Here is a 21,055-nt window from a genome sequence, read left to right as displayed (position 1 = left end):
TTAGGCTGGTACCGATGCGTTTTTGAACGTGGCCGACACATTCCTCCTTGACTACAGGCACCTCGGGCCCATACGGACAAGCGTCACGCACAGCCTTAAAACTCTTGGTATCTCCATCACCAATGTAGGTGGTGTACCTCAGCTTGCGGCTCTCAAAGGACCTGGCCCACAGAGTCTTGGCGGCTGCACTCTCCATGGCAGGAGCTGATACAGTGGTGTTGACTGAGCAATCGTGTTCGGCAATCTGTTGATCATAGTCATCTTTGGTTAGCTCTCCCTTCTCTTTTCTAGACGCCAAGTGCGTGCACTTGTGGCAAAACTTTGAAAGCACTTCGCAGTCCACCACTTTGCCGACATCATATGCAATTATAGTGAAGGCTCCGAAGAGCGATGCGAATCCTCGGCGCATCCAGGTACCGTCATAGGAAGCAGCGATATCGCTACCCCCATCTGCTGCGGACACTGCTTTCTCAGCTGCCTCAGTCATGCTACGCTCAGCGACGCTCTTGGACGCGGAATGCAGGCCTTTAGCATGGCTGTAAAATGTCGACCGACTCATAGGTGATGGCATATTCAGTGCACCCGCCAGCTTTACCATTGATTGACGTCCACGGCCAATCAGTCGCATTCCGAATACTGCTCGTCTGTTCACCTCCCAGACCCGATTGAACTTCTTGGACATAAATTCGCTTGCTATGTAGCCGCAGTTAACACAGGAAAGCTCCAGGCATGATGCAAGGCCTCCCCGTTGCGATTCGCTGATCGTGACTGCGCCATTACAGCCACTGCAACAAACTGCAGCTGACAAAAGCTGCTGAAGGCACTCGAGATCAATCAGGCGAAATCCATGCGCCCCTTCCTCACACTCTTCATCCAAGTCACTGTCGGAGGAACTGCTGTCGACTTCACCGCCACTTCCATCACTATCGCTGTTTGAAGACGTGGCTTCAGCTGGCACTTCAAGGTCGTCATCAGACAGTGGCAAGTCAGGAATTTGTTCTGCAGGCGAAATTTCACCAGAGGGAGCCTTCGGCGCCTGAGACACTCCATAGAACGTTCTTTTCCTTTTCTTAGATCGTCCGGGCTTTCCCTTGGCTCTAGACTTCCCCATAGTAGCCAACGAAGGGGTTAGCTCCAAGAAACAATTACTCCAAAACAATTACTCCAAAAGTAACTAGTTTCAACAGCAGAGCGATCAGCTGAGATCATGAGAGTCGAAATTTGAATTTTTTTGAATTTGCGCATGCGCAAAAGTTATCTTGGTTGCCATGGTGACAAACATCGTGCGCGGCTGTCAGTCTGCAGCGCAGAGGAGTACCAGGAGTCGCTCCAGAAAATTTTAATGAAATCGCTCAAAGATTGACGGTAAAAATCGGAATAGTGTGCAAACCTAAATTTTGTAGAAATTTGCTGATATTTCAGTATTTCAAAAACAATTGTGCAGACTTTGCGCGGCTATATCTCCGGAAGGAAGCACCCGATTACGCTCAAATTTTCAGGATAAACCCTTTCGACCATACACAAGACGCTGCCAGTGAAAAAATACAGAAAATCGAAACTTTGTTTTTTGACCCTCTGAACCCAGACTGCCACCTTAATTGGAGTACAATGTACTGCAGCATTACTGCATTATGCATACAGCCGGAGTAGATGGGCCTCTCAAATTTCAGACAATCCGCTTTTTTCAAATTGGAATGTTGAGTCCCCCTTTTTGCGGATTGCAAGGCTATTGTTATGTGTATGACATAATTATGTATCTTATGTGTACTACTAGGCACTGGCCCGTGCCGGGGTCCTTGACTCCTTGTGTTTCTATCACTGTCAAGTGAATCATCAGTGCTGCTGGAGTGTCACAAGTTCCTGACATAGGGTGTAGGGATGGGGTGGGGATCATTGGGAACAGTTTACAGCTGCTCCCTCACGGCCGGCATGGCACCGCCTGCGTGGATAGTGGCTGCATTGACGCCATTGCAATTATTTACAGTTTGCTGGTGGTACCTGGTGGAGTGGAGTGGTAGCAGCCCGACAGTGGTACAATGATGTACTGGTCCCAGCTGGCCTGGCCACAAAATAGCTACCACATGTAGTACGTGTACATGTACATGCATTGACAGATTTGTACATACCGGTATTACTAGTGGTATCTCACCCAACACGTTGCAGTGTTATTGTTGCAGCTTAGTCCTGCACGAAGTAAGTTGCAGCACCAATACAACGTCATTGTATTGGTGCCTGTCTGTCTATGTTAGTGAGAGGCTGGCTCACACTTCTTGATGGCAGGATCATTCCAGCACAGGCTGACACTTCTGTCCAGTGTAAGTAAAGTAATAGTGACTTAGTTACATGTACACTGTAGTTGTGACACTGCCAGGCAAAACTGCTGGATGCAGTGATGCATGATGACCCAGCTGCCCTTCAAAAACACTGAGAACGATGCAGATTATGTGTAGACACATTTACATGGCATGCTATGCTGCACTATGTCATGTACAAAATTAAAAAATTGTAGCACTGGCAATGCACTGGCATTGCTAGCACTGCCACTGGTGTAGACTAGTCTGTACTGTATCTGAATACTCAGAATAGTCTGTCTACAACAAGGAGGACTGGCATGGGCCGTATGTATATACCATGTTATACCATGGTACGGTACGGAGGGCCTGTTTTCAGCCAATCAGCGCTCGTCTAGCCATGGTTATATTGGCCAGTATAAATCCCGCGCGGGATTTATATAGAATATAAATCCCGGATCCCGGTGCACGGTACGTACGCTAGGGCACTGCCACCGTACATGTTCACTGATGAAAGGCAGTGAACTTGTACGGCGGCAGTACTCCAGCGCACGGACCATACATAAACAGACACAACGGACACCACATGCACGTGTACACTCTACACAGAACGGCACACTGACGAGGAACAGTACACAATGGAAAAGAAGAATGACCTGGAATTCGTCTACAGAGTATTCTGTTATACTGAATCTGAGGATAAAGAACGTCGAATAACCACGAAGTATCCCGAATGGGTAAGCAATGTACATTGTACTTCGAAGAGTTGAAGATCATCAACAGACTGTCTCCTTCGTAAATAAGTTTATAATACCAGTGTACATGTACTTCAACCCGATTGGAAAAGGCTACAATAGATTGGATTGAAATGTGATACAAAACAGTGCATGCAAATGCATCTACTTGCAAGCAAAACTGATTATAAGATGCCGCATGTGAAAATCAGCACTGTACCATAATTATAGTAACACTTACTCCCAAAGAGTCTGTAATCTAACTAGTGACGGTAGTTTGATTCAACGACAAACTCCAACACCGCAGCAATTCAGTCGACTTCCGCACCGCTCACGACTCAAGACAAGATCATGAAGATGCTACAATATGCACTGGTACTGAAAGGAAATCTTATACCAAACATCCACGGAGGAATCTCCTTCTGACCTTGCTCGACCATTCTTTCAATTGACAACTGATAACCATCAGAAGATGTTCATGTACTGCATGATGTAGGAGATCTCCAAATAGGTTCGTTGTTCTGGAAATGCGTAGGGGTACCTGGCATAAGTAGGATATGACCCTCGTAGTCGGGTTATACCGTACCCTCATATAAATCCCTCCTGCTATCGCAGTCGGGATTTATATTCAGCCGGTATAACCCTCTGACTCGGGTTATATCCTCTACGTATACCAGTATACAAAAGATCAAAAACCAGGGAGTAGTAAAATACATTGTATCTGGTATACCATAGTATACGTGGTCTGTATACCAGGTATACTGTACTGTGTATTTTACTACTCCCTGATAAAAACGCTGCATCACCGATTGCGAAGCACGTGCTTCGCGTGCTGAATCTGTCATGTCAAAGCTCACGTGCGCATGCACTGACCTCGTGCGGCGGATGATTTCTCTCAAACTCCAACTCTTTGTGCTGCTCAAAAACTGCGTGGTGCTGATGATCTGCTGACCACCTTTTTGGAAAGCATCATGATGACTGCATGACGCTTCGACGAGCAGCACCGATACGATCAGCCACTCACTGCACTGCCAACGCACTTTCTAGAAGCTGAACAGCTGATGAAAAATCCTCCAGTCCTTGAGTGGAAATGAGGGAGAGGAAAGGTCCAGAAACATGCTCAGCCAACGAAGCCGATGGAGCTTAGAAAACGTCTCGCTGCCCGCCGGTGAAGCCAGAATGGTTCGTCGTAGGTTGCCCGTCTAGTTGTCGAATTTCGCTCTTTTCAAGCCAGAGTTGTGGAAGTTCTTGATGTTCAGCACGATGTCCAAATTATTTGCTCCAGGCATGGATCTCAGAGCTAGCGGAAAGCAATACGAATCCACAGAACCTATCTCGGCACTGGTAGCTTCGAAACAGCAAACCTTGAACAAAGTGGACTATCCGAGGAAGTTGAATATCTCCCGTAACCTTTTACAAACCATATCGTCCGATTTCTTCTCAGCACTAACTGGCATCGTAGAACTTGACATCAGTGACAATCGACTGAAATTGATTGAACCTGGCCTCGCGCAGCTTCCACATCTAACAACTATTGATTTGAGAGGCAATAGCCTCCACACTCTTCCCGACGACTTCCCTCAGTGCTCATCGCTGGAGGAAGTAAATCTGGGAGAGAATGCACTCGAGGCCTTTCCAATTGCTCTATTTTCGATGCCAAATCTCAAGAAAGTCTACTTAGCGTCAAACAAAATAACGAAGCTGCCAAGCGAAATCAAGAAAATGACCAGGTACGTTGCTGCTTAGCTAGTACGGTCACCTAGCTGCTTATGTTCTGGTAGAAACTTTATTTCAACCCTGTCCCCATTTTGTTTTATAGGCTTTACAATCTGGCAACTGGCGGCTGGGAGTGTGCTTGTGTTCCAGTTGAGCATGATGACGATTTTGATTTTTGTTTCCTGCATACGGCCATGAGTTGTGTGATCAAAGTGGGAGCCAATCGATCTGATTCTGCAAATAATAATTGGCAGTGGTTAAAAGCTGTTAAAGTGTTCTAACTTCTCATGCTCCTGAATCTTGCCGTACTTCTTCTGTCTGTCCTGGCTGTGCTGTGTACAGTCTGGAGGTTCTCTTTCTCGGCGACAATCGGTTATCAGCATTGCCAGATGAGATTGCAGAGCTCGCTAACCTTGGTTCTCTAACGGTATCGCACAACCAGTTGACGTCCGTGCCGCTTGCAGTGTGCGAAATGCACAACCTCGTGTCACTGCAGCTGCACAACAATCGCCTGGAGACACTGCCGCCGGCTCTGCTGCAGATGGTCAGCCTTCACGAGATCAGCTTACGCAACAACCCGCTGGTCAGCCGTTTTGTGCGGGAACATGTTGACGAGGTGAGGCTGCTTGAAAGTACGCTCTGGGTGCCTGCTGTTGTAGTTTCAGGCCCTGTGCGGAAGGGCACGCTTTCCTTGCCAGCGCAATAGTGCTGTTCATTGGGCAGGATGATAAGGAAGTGCATACTGTCAGCACATGCACAACAAAGCAGAGAAATAGCCAGTATCAGCCCAACTGATATACTTGCCAGCTAGCTTTCCCAGTACAGTCAGACCTCGCTTAACCGCACACATCCATTTTCCAAATAAATGTCCGGATAGGCGAGGGAACTGGATAACCGAACACCGGTTATGTTGGACGCATCACATATGCTGTAAATCTGTAACCAGGTATCTTCTTCCGGATGGCGAGGGATCCGGATAAAAGAGGACCGGATAAGCGAGGTCTTACTCTATCTAATTATGATTAACTTGCCGGCTGGCTTTGAATTATAATTATGCGGCTAAGATGTTTGCTACTTCCCTGCATGATGCTATTTGGTGGTATGGTATCTTTTTATTTTAGTCATCAAGCAACCAGGCATGGTGCCTTCTCACCAGCTATGGGCTGGCGCCCACAGAATGATTTAAAATGAGTAGTATAAGAGAGGACCTTTGCCTGGAGATTGCCAGGTTGCAGTGAAGGGTTTTGCATCGAATGAAGTGAAGTCCATGTAAACAACACTGTGGAGTGTAGGTATGGGGCAGTAGGTTCGAAACTTGATTTGAGACATTGGACCCACAACCCACACCCCCTCTGAGTGTAAGTTTCAAAACTGCCTCGAAGTCTTTGCTTGTCTGCTGTTACCTTTCGCTGCAGGTGCCATCGTTAGGAGAACTGGCAGCGCGAGCTGTGCGTAACGGCGGCGTGTCTTATTCCAGCGAGAATCTGCCGCCTCTGCTCGTGGCGTATTTGGACTCGTCGCAGCGCTGCGACAATCCAGCCTGCCGCGGCGTCTACTTCCACACGTCCTACAAGCAGGTGGGTGCTGGTGTAGCTCAATGTTGACTTGCGTGTTTTCTGGTGGCGACCAAGGTCCACTGCTGTGTTATTAGATTGTAAACCATGGGGATTTGTACAAGGCAAAATAACAGTATCACCCTGCTGTTGCTTTCCGAATATTGGAGAAACTATAGTTGCCAATACAGTTATCATTCACCGTCTGGTTTTCATTACTTTTGCTGGTAAAAAGGCGTAGCTGTGGAGATAAGGAGCAAAGCATTGTGAGGAAATTCACTGTCCTCACTGTCTCAACAAGGAACATTGATTGCTTTGTCACTAATTTATAATAGTGTTGGAATGTGAGCTAAACCAGTAATTCATCCAAAAATAGCCTATGCGGCTTATACTACAGCGGGCAAGTTCATGGTGATAAACAGGGTAGATGTGTGTATTTCATGGCACAACATCTGGGTGCGGCTTATACTCCGGAAATGCAGTAACTTTGTCTTCCTCACACCTAGATACATTGAAGTTAGCAGTCTGAATTCCATTGATTGCGTTGCCACTTTAATAGTGTTGGTATAATGTTAGTTGAGTCTGATGAGCGATTGAATTCATAGGTGAGCGTGTATGCTCTTTTTTCTGCTGTGCTTATCCTGCTCACACTGCATGTTTGGTGCTCATTTGCTGTCCACTGTTCAGGTGAAGTTTGTGGACTTCTGCGGCAAGTATCGCATTCCATTCCTGCACTATCTGTGCTCACCGCAGTGCCACCAGGCCGTGCCGGGACACAGCTCAGCGTTCAGTGGCCAGAGCCAGAGCTCCAACGACGACACGGGCGATGAGTCCGAGCAGGAGCGGCGGAAAATGCGGCGAGTCCTCTTGCCTCTAACCTAGTCCTGTCGCTCCCACCTGAGTGGTGCCCCCGACCCAAGTACCCGCCGTATCCCTCCGCTTCCCGTTGAGTCGCTGCCCCGATCAGTTTCTAGCATTCCCAACCGCATCCGCTTTTCGCAGCTCGTGCTAGCTTACCGCAGCCGCGTCTGCTTTCCTTCTTGGCAGTTCCTAATATTTGTGAGCCGTTGAACATTCTTATATCAAGCTGCCTGTATCACCACCCACACCATCACCATGTCCCTGATGCAACTCCTTATCTTGTCGCTTCTATTCAAACCTTTACTCGGCCGGTCACGGACTTATCATATTATTTATATATTCTGCTCCCGGGCCAATTGCGTCTTGTCCCTTTGCGTACCCGTGCAGTGCACGGTTCTCTTCTCCCGTACTTTATTCATAGGTGTAGCGTGTACTATGCTCTTGATCCCTGTTAGGTGTGCTCTCTGTCTTTCTCTGTCTCTCTTTCTTTCTTTCTCTGCCTCTCTCTCGTTTTTTAGCTCGGCGCTGTGCGCTTGTTGAGTCGTGTAGGAGCTTCTAATTTCGTTTCATGTCTTTTTCTGTCATTGCTGTGCGCTTGATTTTTTTAGCAGAGCCCATGCTGAGCATTGCTCGCAGCTTTTTTTCGGCCTATTTACTTCTCGCTGACGCGCGACACTGATCATTGGTCTCTCTCTCTCTCTCTCTCTCTCTCTCTCTCTCTCTCTCTCTCTCATTCTCTCTCTCATTCTCTCGGTCTCTCTCTCACTTTTTTTTATAACAATGATTTTCCAATCTGCTGTATGCTTTCGCGTATGAACTGTCCCCACACTGTGCAGTACATGTACATCTAGAGAGAAACACATTATGCTTGATCGCTTGACATTCGGCACAGCAATTTTTTTGTGCCGTGAACTACTTGTGGCTGACGACGTTTGGTGTGATGGGCAGGCTTCCAAGCAAATTGCCTCGTGCTTTGGGACTTGCATTGGACTGCCGCGTTTCTGCGGGCAACCGTGATCCACTTCAAATGAACACTCCATGCACTTCACGCCATTTACATGTAGCCGTTTTACAATCCTCAAAGAACTTTACCAGGTTGTTCACATGTGCCAGTATCAAGAGATTCAAGAGTACTAGTATCAAGAGTATATAACCCCCCATCATATACTCTTGCCGGTATGCACAACTTGCCATCACCATAATAACCACAAGCCGGTAATTAATACCAGCATGTGGGGATTGCGATCCCTTCCTATTTGCAGTTATTCTCCTTGGGTGTGGGGTGGATGGTGGACTTAAATGCAAATAGTTACATCATGCGGAACACCTCAAGTAACAAGTAGTTAGTTCATAGATTAGATCCTTCTGCACATATACAAAAAAGTCATGTATACTCAGGCCCGGCGGACCTGGTCCGCTTGGTCAGGCGATGTCCGGACCAACTTTTTGACGACCAACGTGTGTTTGCTGCTGATGAGGTCATGTGTATCCCCTCCAAATCATAGCAAGAGTTCATAACCCCGGGGGTTATGAACTCTTGATCATTGTCATACACAAAGTATGAAAGGTTAGGGCATGGCCGGAAAAATCAAAAACTGCTTCCGCTGGTACATGGTCCTGCATGTTCCCTCATTTTTTAAAGAGCATAATTATACTAGTGGTGTGTGCATTTGCACGTGCTGTGAACAAGTCGATCGGCCAGCTGGTGAGCCACCCTGATCACTGGTGTCCAGGCATCTGCAGAACACCTGACAAGCTGTGACAGATGGTCCGAACTCCGGATCCTGACTACACTCCACAGATCTAGTTGCAGGCTAGGCCAAGTGCACAACTACCGGTATGCTCCTGAACAATGTATACAATAATCATGTGTTGTTGACCTAAACACATGTCATCTGTTTGTTTCAAGTTTGGAATCTGCGCTGAATAATGACAAGAGAATAATAATTATGTATAATTATAATATACACTCGGTCCCTTGTTAAGGGGGCAGCCTACCCATAAATTTCATATGGCATTCAATTGACCGTAACTTTGGTGTTTCTCAGTGGATTTGAGTGAAATTTTGACCACACACTCCTGCCACTATGCTGGCCCTCAGGACATGATTTACAAGTTCTTGCGCCTTACTGACAGGCTTTCCAGGCCGGAAAAACTCAAATTTCCGGCATAGTGCCACGGTGTGCGAGCCACCCAGGAGTCAAACAAATGCATTTACATTTTTTCACATTTTCGTGCCCATTCTGTCCGTGCGCGGGACCCAAACCTAAAACAAGTCCAGAAGCAGCCATGGGTGGTGGGGTAGGGCCCCTCAACGTGGCCCTGGAATCTGTCACAACGGAACGAGTGGGCGTTCTCTCGCGGACTCCCACAGACCCAAGTCAATTTTTGAATTTTTTAGGTTTAGGGTGTGCTACGAGGTCGTACCTTTGATACAACATCCAGTGCTGGGACCTCCACAGCAAGCCATTTCCACAGCGCTGCACACCAAATCCAGGATGCCCTCAGAAACCGGCAAAGACTGCCACTCACGTTTCACTACTGCCTAGTACTGAATCCTACCTGACTTCTTGACACGACTCAAACTTGCCAAAGTCACAAAATCAACGTCAACTACAATAATCAAGCCACATATCTGCAACGTCACGAGGGTGCTGGCAAAAGTCCTGCTGCACGGCGGCGGGCTTCGCCCGCCGCCGTGCAGCCCAATACGTGGTTTTTTAACGTGATTTTTTGGACTTTTTTGGACTTGTGGGGCAAAATTCTGCACACTTTCGCGTGTTTCCATAATACGACAAGTTGCGCACGGTCTGCTCACATTCAAATACAGTGCTGCCAACAAATGACAGCATGCAACAAAAAAATCTTTCCTTGCAAGGGCACATTTTCGGCCATAACTCTTGAACGGCTGGTCAGATATAGGGACACAATTTTCAGAGAATTTGCAGCTATTCATGCTCTTTTAACTGACGTAGCACTCAATATGAATTTACAAATTCGATTTTTCAGCGAATTTTTGGGTAGTCTGCCGCCTTAAATTATAACAAAGGACCGAGTGTATATGTATAGGATATTGACCGAGACGAGGTCTATGTGGGAAATATAGGCCGAATAAAAGACCGAGGTCCTACAAGCGGTCGATATTATGGCTATATGGGAAATATAGGACCAGTCAAGGATCACAAGAATTAGTGCAGGGCGATATACAAGAGTGATAAGTATAGATTATAGACCGGTTAGGAGGTCTATACAGGATATATAGACCGAGTAAAAGACCGAGGTCCCCCGAGGTCTTTTACGAGGTCTACATGTATATATCCTGTATAGACCAACTATGAGGTCTATAATCTATTTATCGTGTTCTCCACGCAATAGTTTCTCTTCATATACGACATATCCTTGTAATTCTAGTATTATACTATAGCCTATACTGCATTGTACTGCATTGAAAGTCAAGATCATTGTTTAAACTAGGTTTAGCATCGGTAGCACAGTGGCTGGGTGGTAAGGAAGAGTGACTGAGATTCACAAGGTTGTGGGTTCAAATCCCATCTTGTGTATTTCTGCTTTCTTCAAAAATTTCTTTTCTAAGTTGGAGAGAAAATTTCTAAGTCCAAGAAGTAATAGTTCTAAGGATCTAGGAGTCAAATATAAGTACAGTCAGACCTCGCATAACCGCACACATCCGTTTTCCACAAAATTATCCGGATAGGCGAGGGAACCGGATAATCGAACACACATACTGTATGTAAGCATGGCATATGCTGTACATTTGTAACCAACTATTTTCTTCCGGATGGCGAGGGATCCGGATAAACGAGGACCGGATAAGCGAGGTCTGACTGTAGTCAAATATATCGTGTATTTGACTAAGGCCACCCTTTCTTTTTTCGTTGTTTAACGTCCGCGCCCGCGTACCTTTTTGCCTCCGACCGGAAAAAAAACAAGAAAGTAGTAACTTGTATTGTGGCAACACTGGCCAACACTTAGATGCACTGCTTCTTCACACAGCTGAACAATTCTTCTTTCTTCTCAACGTTGACGCCATCGAGGACAAGTTTCAATGGAAATCCCGCTGCTATCAGAACTTCGTCGCATTTAGAGCTGATCTGCGGCAATACACCAGGGAAGAGTTCCTTTGGCTCCGGGGCCTGTGTGACGCCGTCCGTACTGAGGAGAAAGCTAACTCTACACAGGGACTTTCCAAAAAGCTCGGCCGACTGAGGGATCAAGCAAAGGCTATGACCACAAGCCATGGACGAAGCAACATACCGTCCATGATGGGTCGCAGTACCCATGATCGGTCGGGCTCTGTTCTCACCTTGGACGATTGTATATCCCAAGAAGTCGCTGGACTACTGCAGAATGGTCCAGGGTTTGTACCGTCCACAGGCAGTGTCAGCAGAAGGGACATGGAGGATGTGGAGGTCGGCATTGAGAGGATGGCATACTCCCTTCGCTGGTGGAATAACGCAATAACCTATCCGGATGGTTCTCCTAGTGATACCCCAGACACGTTCGACAGTAAGATCTGGCATATTAAGGCGCATGGCTTCGAGCAGGGACCTAAACTACCCAAAGAAGAAGAGTTCCAACTCGCTAAGTTCAAGCGGGACGTCATGAACGCTTATCGAGCAGCTCGGGCCCCGCCCTCCAATATGTCTCAGTCGGATCGCACACAGCTAAGGAAGATCCACGAGAATAAGTCGGTTATCATCAAGAAGTCGGATAAGAGTAACAAGTTCGTGGCAATGAAAATGTCTACGTATCTAGAAAAAGCCGAGGCTCTTCTCTCCGACGATTCCAAATTTGAACTTGTCAACCTCACCATTGACGACTGGGAGAAGGAGACCCGCACTATCATTGAGCGGATCTGCAAAACCACGCTGGAGAAGGATCTTTACCAAGCTATCCTCCCAGGCGATAATAAGTTTCCGGAAATGTATGGTCTGCCCAAAGACCATAAAGCAGGAGTGCCATTGAGACCGGTAGTGTCAGCCTGCGATAGTCCAGTCACCAATGTCTCCATCTTCCTAGAGCGAATACTTAACCAGTGTCTCAAGTTCATCCCAGCTCACCTCGAGAATACAGTGGAAGCATTGGACAGCATACGCCAGCATTACCCCGACCTTCAAGCTCCACCCGGAACCATTGCAGTGACCATGGATGTGGTTGCCCTCTATCCTAGTATCCCCATCGTGGACGGTATTGAGGCAGTTACCAGAGTTCTGCAGCAGCATGTCAGTGATATCGACACGTTTGGCCTGAGTATTCTCCAGATCAAGGAGCTGCTGTCATTCGTCCTGAGATCCAATTATTTCCGTTTCGGCTCCATGACCTACCATCAGAGAGAGGGCGTAGCCATGGGTAATAATCTGGCACCCCCCTTCGCCATTATATTTATGCACGACCTCGAAAGGTCACTGTTGCAGTCTGCGCCCGGCGCTCCTGTATTGTTCAAGAGATACATCGACGACATCATCATGCTGTGGGTATTAGGATCGGCGCTCCTCTGTCGTTTTATTCAACACTTCAACGATGGTAACCCACTGATCAAATTTACCCACCAGTCCACAGAAGAAACGTGCTCCATTGACTTCATGGACACCACAATCCATGTGTCAACAACTGGAGCCATTTCATACGAGCTCTTCCGCAAACCATGTCACAGTGGCTTGGTGACTGACTACAAATCCGCCGTTCCATATCAACAAAAGTTCTCAATTGCCTCTTCCGAATTCCTCCGTGCCTCTCGACTATCATCGGATAATGAGACGCGCCGGAGGAGTGAAAAGAAGGTCATCGACGTGCTGAAATTCAACAATTTCCCCCAATCAGTGATTGACAAGGCCCGGGAACGAGCTGGACGACCGACAGGACCCAAACAGAAAAAGGACTTTCGCACAACACTCAAGCTGCCATTCAAAACCGATCACATCCACAAGAAGGTGCAGTATCTCATTCGCAAATATCAGCTGAACACCCACATCATATACAAGAATGCTCGGCTCAGCTCGCGGGTTTGCAGGTCTGCTTTGGACAAGCCCCTATGCCGCAAATTCGTTGATCCACAGCAGCCAAGGAGAAGGGGAAGACCGAAATCAGCTTGCGTGGCATGTACAGCAGGGGCAGTGGACTGCACCCGCCGAAACGTGGTATACCACCTCGAGTGCCGTTGCGGTGATGACTATGTGGGTGAAACTGGCCGAAGCGTTGCGACAAGGTCAAGGGAGCACAACGATAATGCACGCAACGAGGTCCGAGGGAAGGCGCTGGGTGAGCATTACCGGATCTTCCATGCCGATGAGCCATTGTCGCTGGGGCAGACCGGATTCGCCAACGTCTGTGTGCTTGCGACTGAGCCAGACAGGGCAAGGAGAAGGATTCGGGAAGCGGTCAAGATCCGGGACATGGAGCCTAATATCAACACCAGCAGTGGTTGGGATCTCCTGTGAACTCTGGTTGCCTGGCTTTTTCATTGGAGTGATGGCTATCCATGTGAAACCTTAGCACCCACAAATTGTACGTATCACCACCCTAGACTTTAGCATTATGTTGGCACTGTCCACACTACTGTAGTCATGTGGCACAGGTTGTACATAATTATCACCGCCCTAGTCTTTCACACGGAGGACTAGCACCCCTATTGCGATCATGTGGCATGTGTCATTTTTTCGCTTGGGAGTTGTTTTTTGTTTCGTTTTGTTCTCCCCGCTGTATTCCGCACGCACCTAGCCAGCTTGTTGTTTTAAAGTCTGCCTTGCTTCCGTGTCTGCTTCATCCTGAAGATGGTCAGAGTGACCGAAACGTTGAGAAGAAAGAAGAATTGTTCAGCTGTGTGAAGAAGCAGTGCATCTGAGTGTTGGCCAGTGTTGCCACAATACAAGTTGCTATAATGAAGCTGCGTGAAGCGTCGTTCCGAATTTATAAGAAAGTAGTAGTACCAATAATAATGCGAAGTTGTAATTACATGATTGTGTAGTTTCACAGTGTGCCGATCATGACCTTAAACTTATAATCTTGCCTCCCGGGCATGCCTTTGTCTTGTGTTCTTTTTCTTTTTTTGTTGGCTTTTAAATATCGTACGGTGTGTGTCCTAGTAAAAATCCAGATGTAATGAATTCATGACATGCTAACTCCATGCTATGTACCTGTTTTGCTAGATTCATCAGGCATGTGCTCCAATGTACCATCAAAGAGTGTTGTTCTATGCCTGCAAGTGCCGTTAGACCCAGAAATATTGTATATATCACATGCTTTACTGGTCAAAATGTTTGATTGGGGTTTCCAGTTTTTGGAATGGGCTTTTGTTTTTTTCCGCCCTCCCGCGTACCTTTTCGCGAAAAAAAGGACGTTAAACAATGAATTAACAAAGGGTGGCCTAAGCAGTCAAATACGCGATATATTTGACCGCTAGGTATCAGGGAAATTAGTGGGGTCAAATACTAAGAAGGCGATAACGAGAAATATAGACCAGTATAAAAACCGAGGCGAAACCGAAAAGCTTATACTCTTGTCTCTTGATAATGGGCATGCCTGGAAGGAAATTTTAAAAGAATTTAAGATTCCCCTTATCCCGACAGTCCCCAAAACTCAGGAGGGCATTCTAACCCTCTTGAGGCACAAATAAGTGACTTTCAATGGAAAATGGCATCGGAAAGTTAGGATTGGCATAACACGTGTCTACTTCAGTGCTATAGAGAGGTTTCGCAAGGCGTTTTTTTTGTGACGTGAAATTTGGCATTGGAAATGGCATGCTTGCGAGTATTTTCTGAGTGGCGGGCAATGCCCAGTCTCAACTCTCAACGTGATCGGACAAGGGCTGTTCTACCATGGAGTAGTAAAATATCGTATTTTCACGACTCCCTGGATCTACTGTACACTCCATCACAGCAAATTAACTACCTTGGGTAATTACTTCGTAAGCCACCAGTTGGACAAGGGCACTACCACTGTAAGCTTGATGACTACCTCACATAAAACACCAGTCAGCATGCATGCAACAAAATGGCGAAATCAGTTTTGAGGGAAAATGAGTCGATAGTGCTATGCAGTGGCAATAGAAGACAGAGGACAGGCGCAGCAGCTGGCTAGTATTTTCTCACTTTCAAAGCTGTTCTACTCTACATGAACATCATGCTGGCATATGTACAACACGCGGTCGCACGCCACGAGGTGATATGCTCTTTTCCACTTTGATTCTCCATGCATCACTTGCATCAGCTGTCACGGTGTGTATGTACTGATACGTGCATCGTGTACATATATCATACTACTAGCACGTTGATCTTCCTGTTGCCTAGTTTTCGGCAAAGTAACTCAACGTGCCGGTGTTCAGACATGACCGCAGCGTCGGAACTGCTCCTCCAGGCTGGCCAGCACCCAGTCGAAATCCGGCCGGTCCACCGGATCAGCCCGCTGGCACTCTTCGATCAGGTGGCGAAAGGCATACGGCATGTCTGCCGGCAACGTCAGAGAGCGTCCAGCAATGATCTCCTCGCGGATGGCACTGGCAGTGTGGAACTGACCGTACGGCAGCTGTCGAGTGTAGATTTCCCAAAGGATGACGCCAAAGCTGAAGCGGCGGAAGCAAAAGCAAAAATCGCCAAGATTGGAAAATACTAAATAGCCAGTCAGAACGGAGCAGTGGTGCAACCGGGTCTAGCCCCTACTTTCGTTGCATGCAGTGTTGCCAGACTTTCCAGCCCTCAGCGGGGCAGTCCCGCTTTGGACCACAACATTTGTATATCCACATGTACATGTACTTGAAGTACTGAACGAGAGATACCCAGTCAGTGTATTCACTATGTAGATAGTTATCATATGAGTGTCCCATTTTTTTGATGTGGTGGCGAGTCAAGTTTGGACAGCTGTGTTTCAACCTGGCATATCTTGGAATGTTGAATTGCCGTATGATGATCTTAGAAGGAACTCCACTTTAAATAAAGCCAAACAAACAAACACAAACAAGGCACGGCTTCTTGTGTGAAAGCTGCTGGGACTGGTATGGCTGGATGACAGCAAGTCAATGACAGGTCATGAGTTGAGCAGTAGAACAACAATCCTGTAATGCCCGTGTTTAATGTTTTGAGGGGCTGGGGGCTCGGGGTGTGAGGGCTGGCTCCGAGAGAGAAATTTTAGCGATATCAGATCCAAATTTCTGAATTCCGAGCATTTCAGATGTATCCTACACTGGAATAGTACCGGACTTTTTGGGGGAAATTTTGCAGGCTTCTATACGAGACAGGCTTCTATACTAGGCAGGCATTTCTAGAGATTTCAACACTAAAACCAGGCTTATATGCCGACAGTGCATCTTGAAAATCAGGCTTGTATTCAAAACATGCTTCTATATGAGGCAGGCTTTAATACAAGACACTACGGTATGCAGAAAACTGAACAGTGACAAGTGATCTGTTCACAATCGATCAAGAGAAAACACTAGCCTTTTAGGCCCCTTAGCCCCCCCCCCCCTCCCCCCCCCCCCCCCCCCCGCCTCTACTTAGCCATTGCCGAGCCACCGTGCTCACAGCAGAGACTTGTGTGTGTGTGTGTGTTATTGTTGTGAAAGTGGACTGCAAAGACAGTGATTTTACCAAGAAACTCACCTATATACATCTGTTTTCTCCGAGTATGGCTTAGACTGCAGAAGCTCCGGTGAGCGCCATCGGATGTCGTCAATGTTGCTGTCTGTCTCCATCAGGTCCAGGCACGTGTCTGTTGCGCCATGCTCACTGTTTTGCAATAACGGAGTTTTCAGATCACGACCCAAGCTCCGCGCCTTGTGCTGCTGCAATGCTTTCGATGATGATCCTGGCGAGGTGGATGGCTGCTCGGCAGTAGCAATGTCCATGAAATGAGCGGTGGCCAGATCGGCAACCTTCACCACCCACTTGTCGCTGACGAGCAGGTGCGGCGTCTTGAGGTTGCGGTGGATGCGCGGCGGCGTGCGGTCGTGCAGGTGGTGCATGGCCCTAGCAATGTCGCACGAGAACCTCACGTGATCCTGGTGATCGAATATGCTCTCGGCATCGTGCAGCACATCGAACAGGGAGCCGCGTCGCAGGTACTCCATGACGTAGAAGCTGCTGTGCCGGCCCGTGGTGCCTACTGTACCTGCTCCCAGGAACGTGACGATGTTAGGATGGCGGATGGAGCGCAGGATCTCGGCTTCCTGCGCGAACAGATCGTACGGCGTGAGCGTGCTGCTCTCCAACGGCAGGGTTTTGACCGCAACGAGCATGTCGAACATCTCGGCTGCCCAGACACTGTTCTTTGGTCCCTCGGAGAGCTTTTCCCGGAGCTTTAGAGAAGACCAGTCTATGATTGCACCATTGTTCAATTGGTCCAGCTTCTTGACCGAGATGGCAAGCTCCTTGTACTTGTCACTGAGTTCAGCTTCCTTCTCTCGCAGGTCACTTTTTTGGCGGCAATACCTGCGAACGTGGACAAAGCATGCAGCTATCATGATCAAGAAGATTGCCACAGCAAGCTGGGAGAGGTACACGAATGGGACGTGGCAGTTATCATACGGCAGGAAGCCAAAGCGACACTCGCACATTGCCGTGAGTGCTCCCTCGCTGACGATGCACCGTCCGTTGCCGTGGCAATGTCCTGGTGTGCATGGCGACGGAAGCCGGCACAGCGTGGCGCCCGTGCCGTTCGTCACCAGAGGCTTTCGGCAGAGCTTACAGCGACCACCGTAGGTGTCGGAAAAGGCACCCTGATGGCACGGCTCGCAGGTGTTGGCGGTGGTGCGCTCCTGCCCAACTGGGCATTCGTCCGTGTTGCGAACCGCGAAGACGTTCGGGTTGCACTTGCGTGAGTGGCTCAGTCCGTTGTTCAATGGCCGCTTGGAAATCACGGACAATGCCAGACCTTCCGCTACGTGGTGCCCTTCCATTGCTTTACAACCGAAGAATGGCTCCACTGAAGCCGTCACCTGGTTGGTGTTGTTGGAGCTCAGACGAATCAGGTAACTTTGTTGCGGGTCCTCGCCACTTGGGTATTGACCACCTAATAGAAGAATTGCCATGGATGTGTACTGCGTGATGGAGTGGAATCTGACAGGAGCGGCTGGAGCCGGCGACAATGGAATATTTGTGACCACCACTCGACTGCCGTCGGGTGATATGTACAGCTCAGTGATCCACTTGGCAGTTTCCCTGTCCTGTGCGCTCCATGGCTGCCGCTGTGAGCCTCCGTAGATCATATTGCGGCCGTTCATTAGAGTCCAGCGGTGGCCGTACCTGGCTTGCAATGCAGCACCACCTGACGTGATCAACCCTGTCAGCAGGTGCCAGCGGCCTTTGCACTGCGCCAGGTCCGTAAACGACAGCAGCCACAGGTCGCCGAGTCCCGTTTGGTTCGCGGTCATCCCACCGTACACGATCAGACTGGTATCGTTGTGCGCAAAGATGACATGGTCGGCTCTGGGGCTTGGTTGCAGGTTAGATGCCGGCGGATATTGCATCTCCAACCAATAGTGGTTTTGCAGATCAAAACACCACGGTCGACGCAGCACGGGCTTGAACATTTTGTTCTGATGGGCCAGGCCGCCGAAGAGAATTGCCTTGCTCGAGACGCGAGTGAGGGAATGACCCAGCATACGCGAGTCTCGCGGTCCGTGCCGGAAACGCTTCATGATGTATGTGAGCCGAGGCCGCTTGTCACCATCGAGAGACTTACGCAGGAACCAAACACTCATTCCCTTGACGACATCTCCCAGTATGGGCTTGTGAATAGAGTATCGGCTTCCATGGATCAAGTTTAGACAAGTTCCACCGACAATGATGAGGTCACGTCCATTGGCAACATGCTGAGATGGGTATGTCACAGGTGTGGACGAGAGACAACGGAAAGCTCCAGGATAGCAGAAATGTGGGTTTGAGGAATCTGGTACGGGTACTACCTGCATGTTCAGCGTCGAATCAGACAGTTGCTGGCTGCTGCTTCTGCTAGCGCTACTACTACTACTACTACTACTACTACTACTACTACTGGCGGTGCCGCTCTGAGCGTGACCTTGGAAGTCGAAGAGCAACTGTAGAGTCTCCTCACATCCGAAATGAATCAGGTAAGCCGTGCTGCTGCTTGTTGCCAACGTCTGCATCGAGGTCAGTACCGAGCGTCTACTCTTGGTCCGTAGCGTGCTGCAGCTTCCACAACTCGCACGGCCAACCTTGCACCCAACGACCATGAAGTTCTCATCTGGATCGTGAGCCGTCACTCGTTCCCTCACAATCTTTGCCACAACCAGGGTCTCTGTGTCGGCGATGTACGCTGCGTTATACGACAATGATTGAAGGTCGGTCAAAAAGTTGCGCACCTCTTGCTCCGTCTCTCGTCCGAACGCATCATGCAAAGAGCTCCTCAAGCGCAGCCAGCGGCCGACTGTTATATCTAACTGCCAAGTATCCAACAATACGCGTGGCAGTTGGTTATCCGTGTCCCCCTTTTCCGAAGGAAGGCGAAATCCACCGACCATCAGCACTCTCGCGTCCGCCAGTGTGAACATCGATGGAAAAGCACGCGGAATCGGTAAATCTGCGTCGAAATTTTCCGGCTCGACTAGCCTCCACTTTGCAACAGTAGATGGGGAACAAATGCCAGTTGCAGGGACATCCAGTAGCCACAGATCATTGTGGACAGAGCTCTTTCTTAGCGGACACGGCGGTCTGTCGCATCTTATTCCGCCGAAGGAGACTATGGTATAGCCCTGGGTCATTTCGGAGGGAATGGTCGTGATCGCATGCAGGTAATGTGCAGGTCCACGCAGATCTTGTGCAGGGTCGCGGCCGCCTCCTGCGTCTCCATGCTGAGTGCGCAGAATGCAGTGAAAGCGTCGCGGTTCGTAGATCAAAACTTGGTGGCACTGAGGCTCGGCTCCGAATCCGAACATCACCAGCTGTCGCTTGTCAGGACTGGTCGCCAGAGCTGGCGTGAACGATTTTGGTTTACGGCAAGGTTCAGGCAAGAAGTGGAGGTCTAGAGCGTCCAAGGGTCGCCATGTTTGCCCGTCGTTTTTGGAGATATCCAGGCCATCAACACGGACGACTGCGCTGCGATTGGCGCTTTCAGATCCCGCTGGTATTCCCAGCGCTAGCAAAGCTTCGTATTCTTCGGTGAATCGACTATCCCTGACCATCATGGTGTGTTTAGGAGATGGCTGGCTGTGAATACCAGCGAAGTACGCGTAATGTGGACAATAGGGTCGGATCGTTTCCGGATGCACCAGCGAATCGAGAGAACGGACAGCCACAATGCGGGAGCTGAGTAGAATGGTAAGCGTAGCGAATACTGCCTTGAGAACCACCAGTACTGGCAATAGGCTCGGCCAGCTTACGCCAGTTGCGGCCATATCGGTCACAATTGTGCAAGAGCTCCCGTAACCCCGACCATATCAAGCCTTTCGCGAACTACAATTGTACTGTAACCTGGTAACTACGTTCAGACTGAAGAGGGTTTGTTTTCTGTGCATCGTGATCACTGTCTGCAAGTAAACACTCCAAAGGAAAAGGAAAGGCTACAGTCATGTAGTAGATTCCGCACTCCCGTTCCAATGTCACGAGAAGTGTTTCTACACCCGATATGGCTTATTCTCATAGTGTTATACGTAAGCCCTGGGCTAAGGGATTATCCCACTGCCGGGTCCCCGCATACATCATTGTAGATCTACGACTCCCAGTCTCAGTCTCAGGTCTGCACAATCATAATCATTGACCAACTAATGCACTCGTGTCCAGTGCCGCGGTCACCTGGATTGCAGCAGTGCGGAAGATTGACGGCAACCTGACCTAAACTGTCTACTGCCTGGCAGAGCTTACAACCTAGCTCCTTGATCTACGGAGGTATTCATCAGAAAGCGCCGAAGTGCTGTGGATTGAACGCGCATCCCTGG

At 48.6% G+C, this 21,055-nt stretch overlaps 3 protein-coding genes across 3 annotated transcripts; 2 read left to right on the top strand and 1 right to left on the bottom strand.

Moving 5' to 3' along the window:
- Positions 1-4,093: 4,093 nt before the first annotated feature.
- Positions 4,094-8,070, top strand: LOC135816806 (leucine-rich repeat-containing protein 58-like). Its single transcript, XM_065329910.1, has 4 exons — positions 4,094-4,755; positions 5,084-5,357; positions 6,157-6,318; positions 6,982-8,070. Exons 1-4 carry the CDS (start codon positions 4,277-4,279, stop codon positions 7,174-7,176), a joined length of 1,110 nt encoding a protein of 369 aa, XP_065185982.1. The 5' UTR covers positions 4,094-4,276; the 3' UTR covers positions 7,177-8,070.
- Positions 8,071-11,435: 3,365 nt separating this feature from the next.
- LOC135820255 (uncharacterized) lies at positions 11,436-13,610 on the top strand. Its single transcript, XM_065333602.1, has one exon. It carries the CDS (start codon positions 11,436-11,438, stop codon positions 13,608-13,610), a length of 2,175 nt encoding a protein of 724 aa, XP_065189674.1.
- A 1,500-nt stretch (positions 13,611-15,110) lies between these two features.
- Positions 15,111-20,709, bottom strand: LOC135816782 (uncharacterized). The gene is made up of 2 exons (XM_065329885.1): positions 16,764-20,709; positions 15,111-15,730 (listed from the first exon to the last, which is right to left on the bottom strand). The coding sequence occupies exons 1-2, from the start codon at positions 20,513-20,515 to the stop codon at positions 15,490-15,492; spliced, it is 3,993 nt and encodes a 1,330-aa protein (XP_065185957.1). The 5' UTR covers positions 20,516-20,709; the 3' UTR covers positions 15,111-15,489.
- Positions 20,710-21,055: the final 346 nt, after the last annotated feature.

This window comes from Sycon ciliatum, chromosome 1, assembly GCF_964019385.1.
Source record: "Sycon ciliatum chromosome 1, ocSycCili1.1, whole genome shotgun sequence".
Taxonomy (NCBI): Eukaryota; Metazoa; Porifera; class Calcarea; order Leucosolenida; family Sycettidae; genus Sycon; species Sycon ciliatum.
This window is presented reverse-complemented; position numbering and strand designations above follow the sequence as displayed.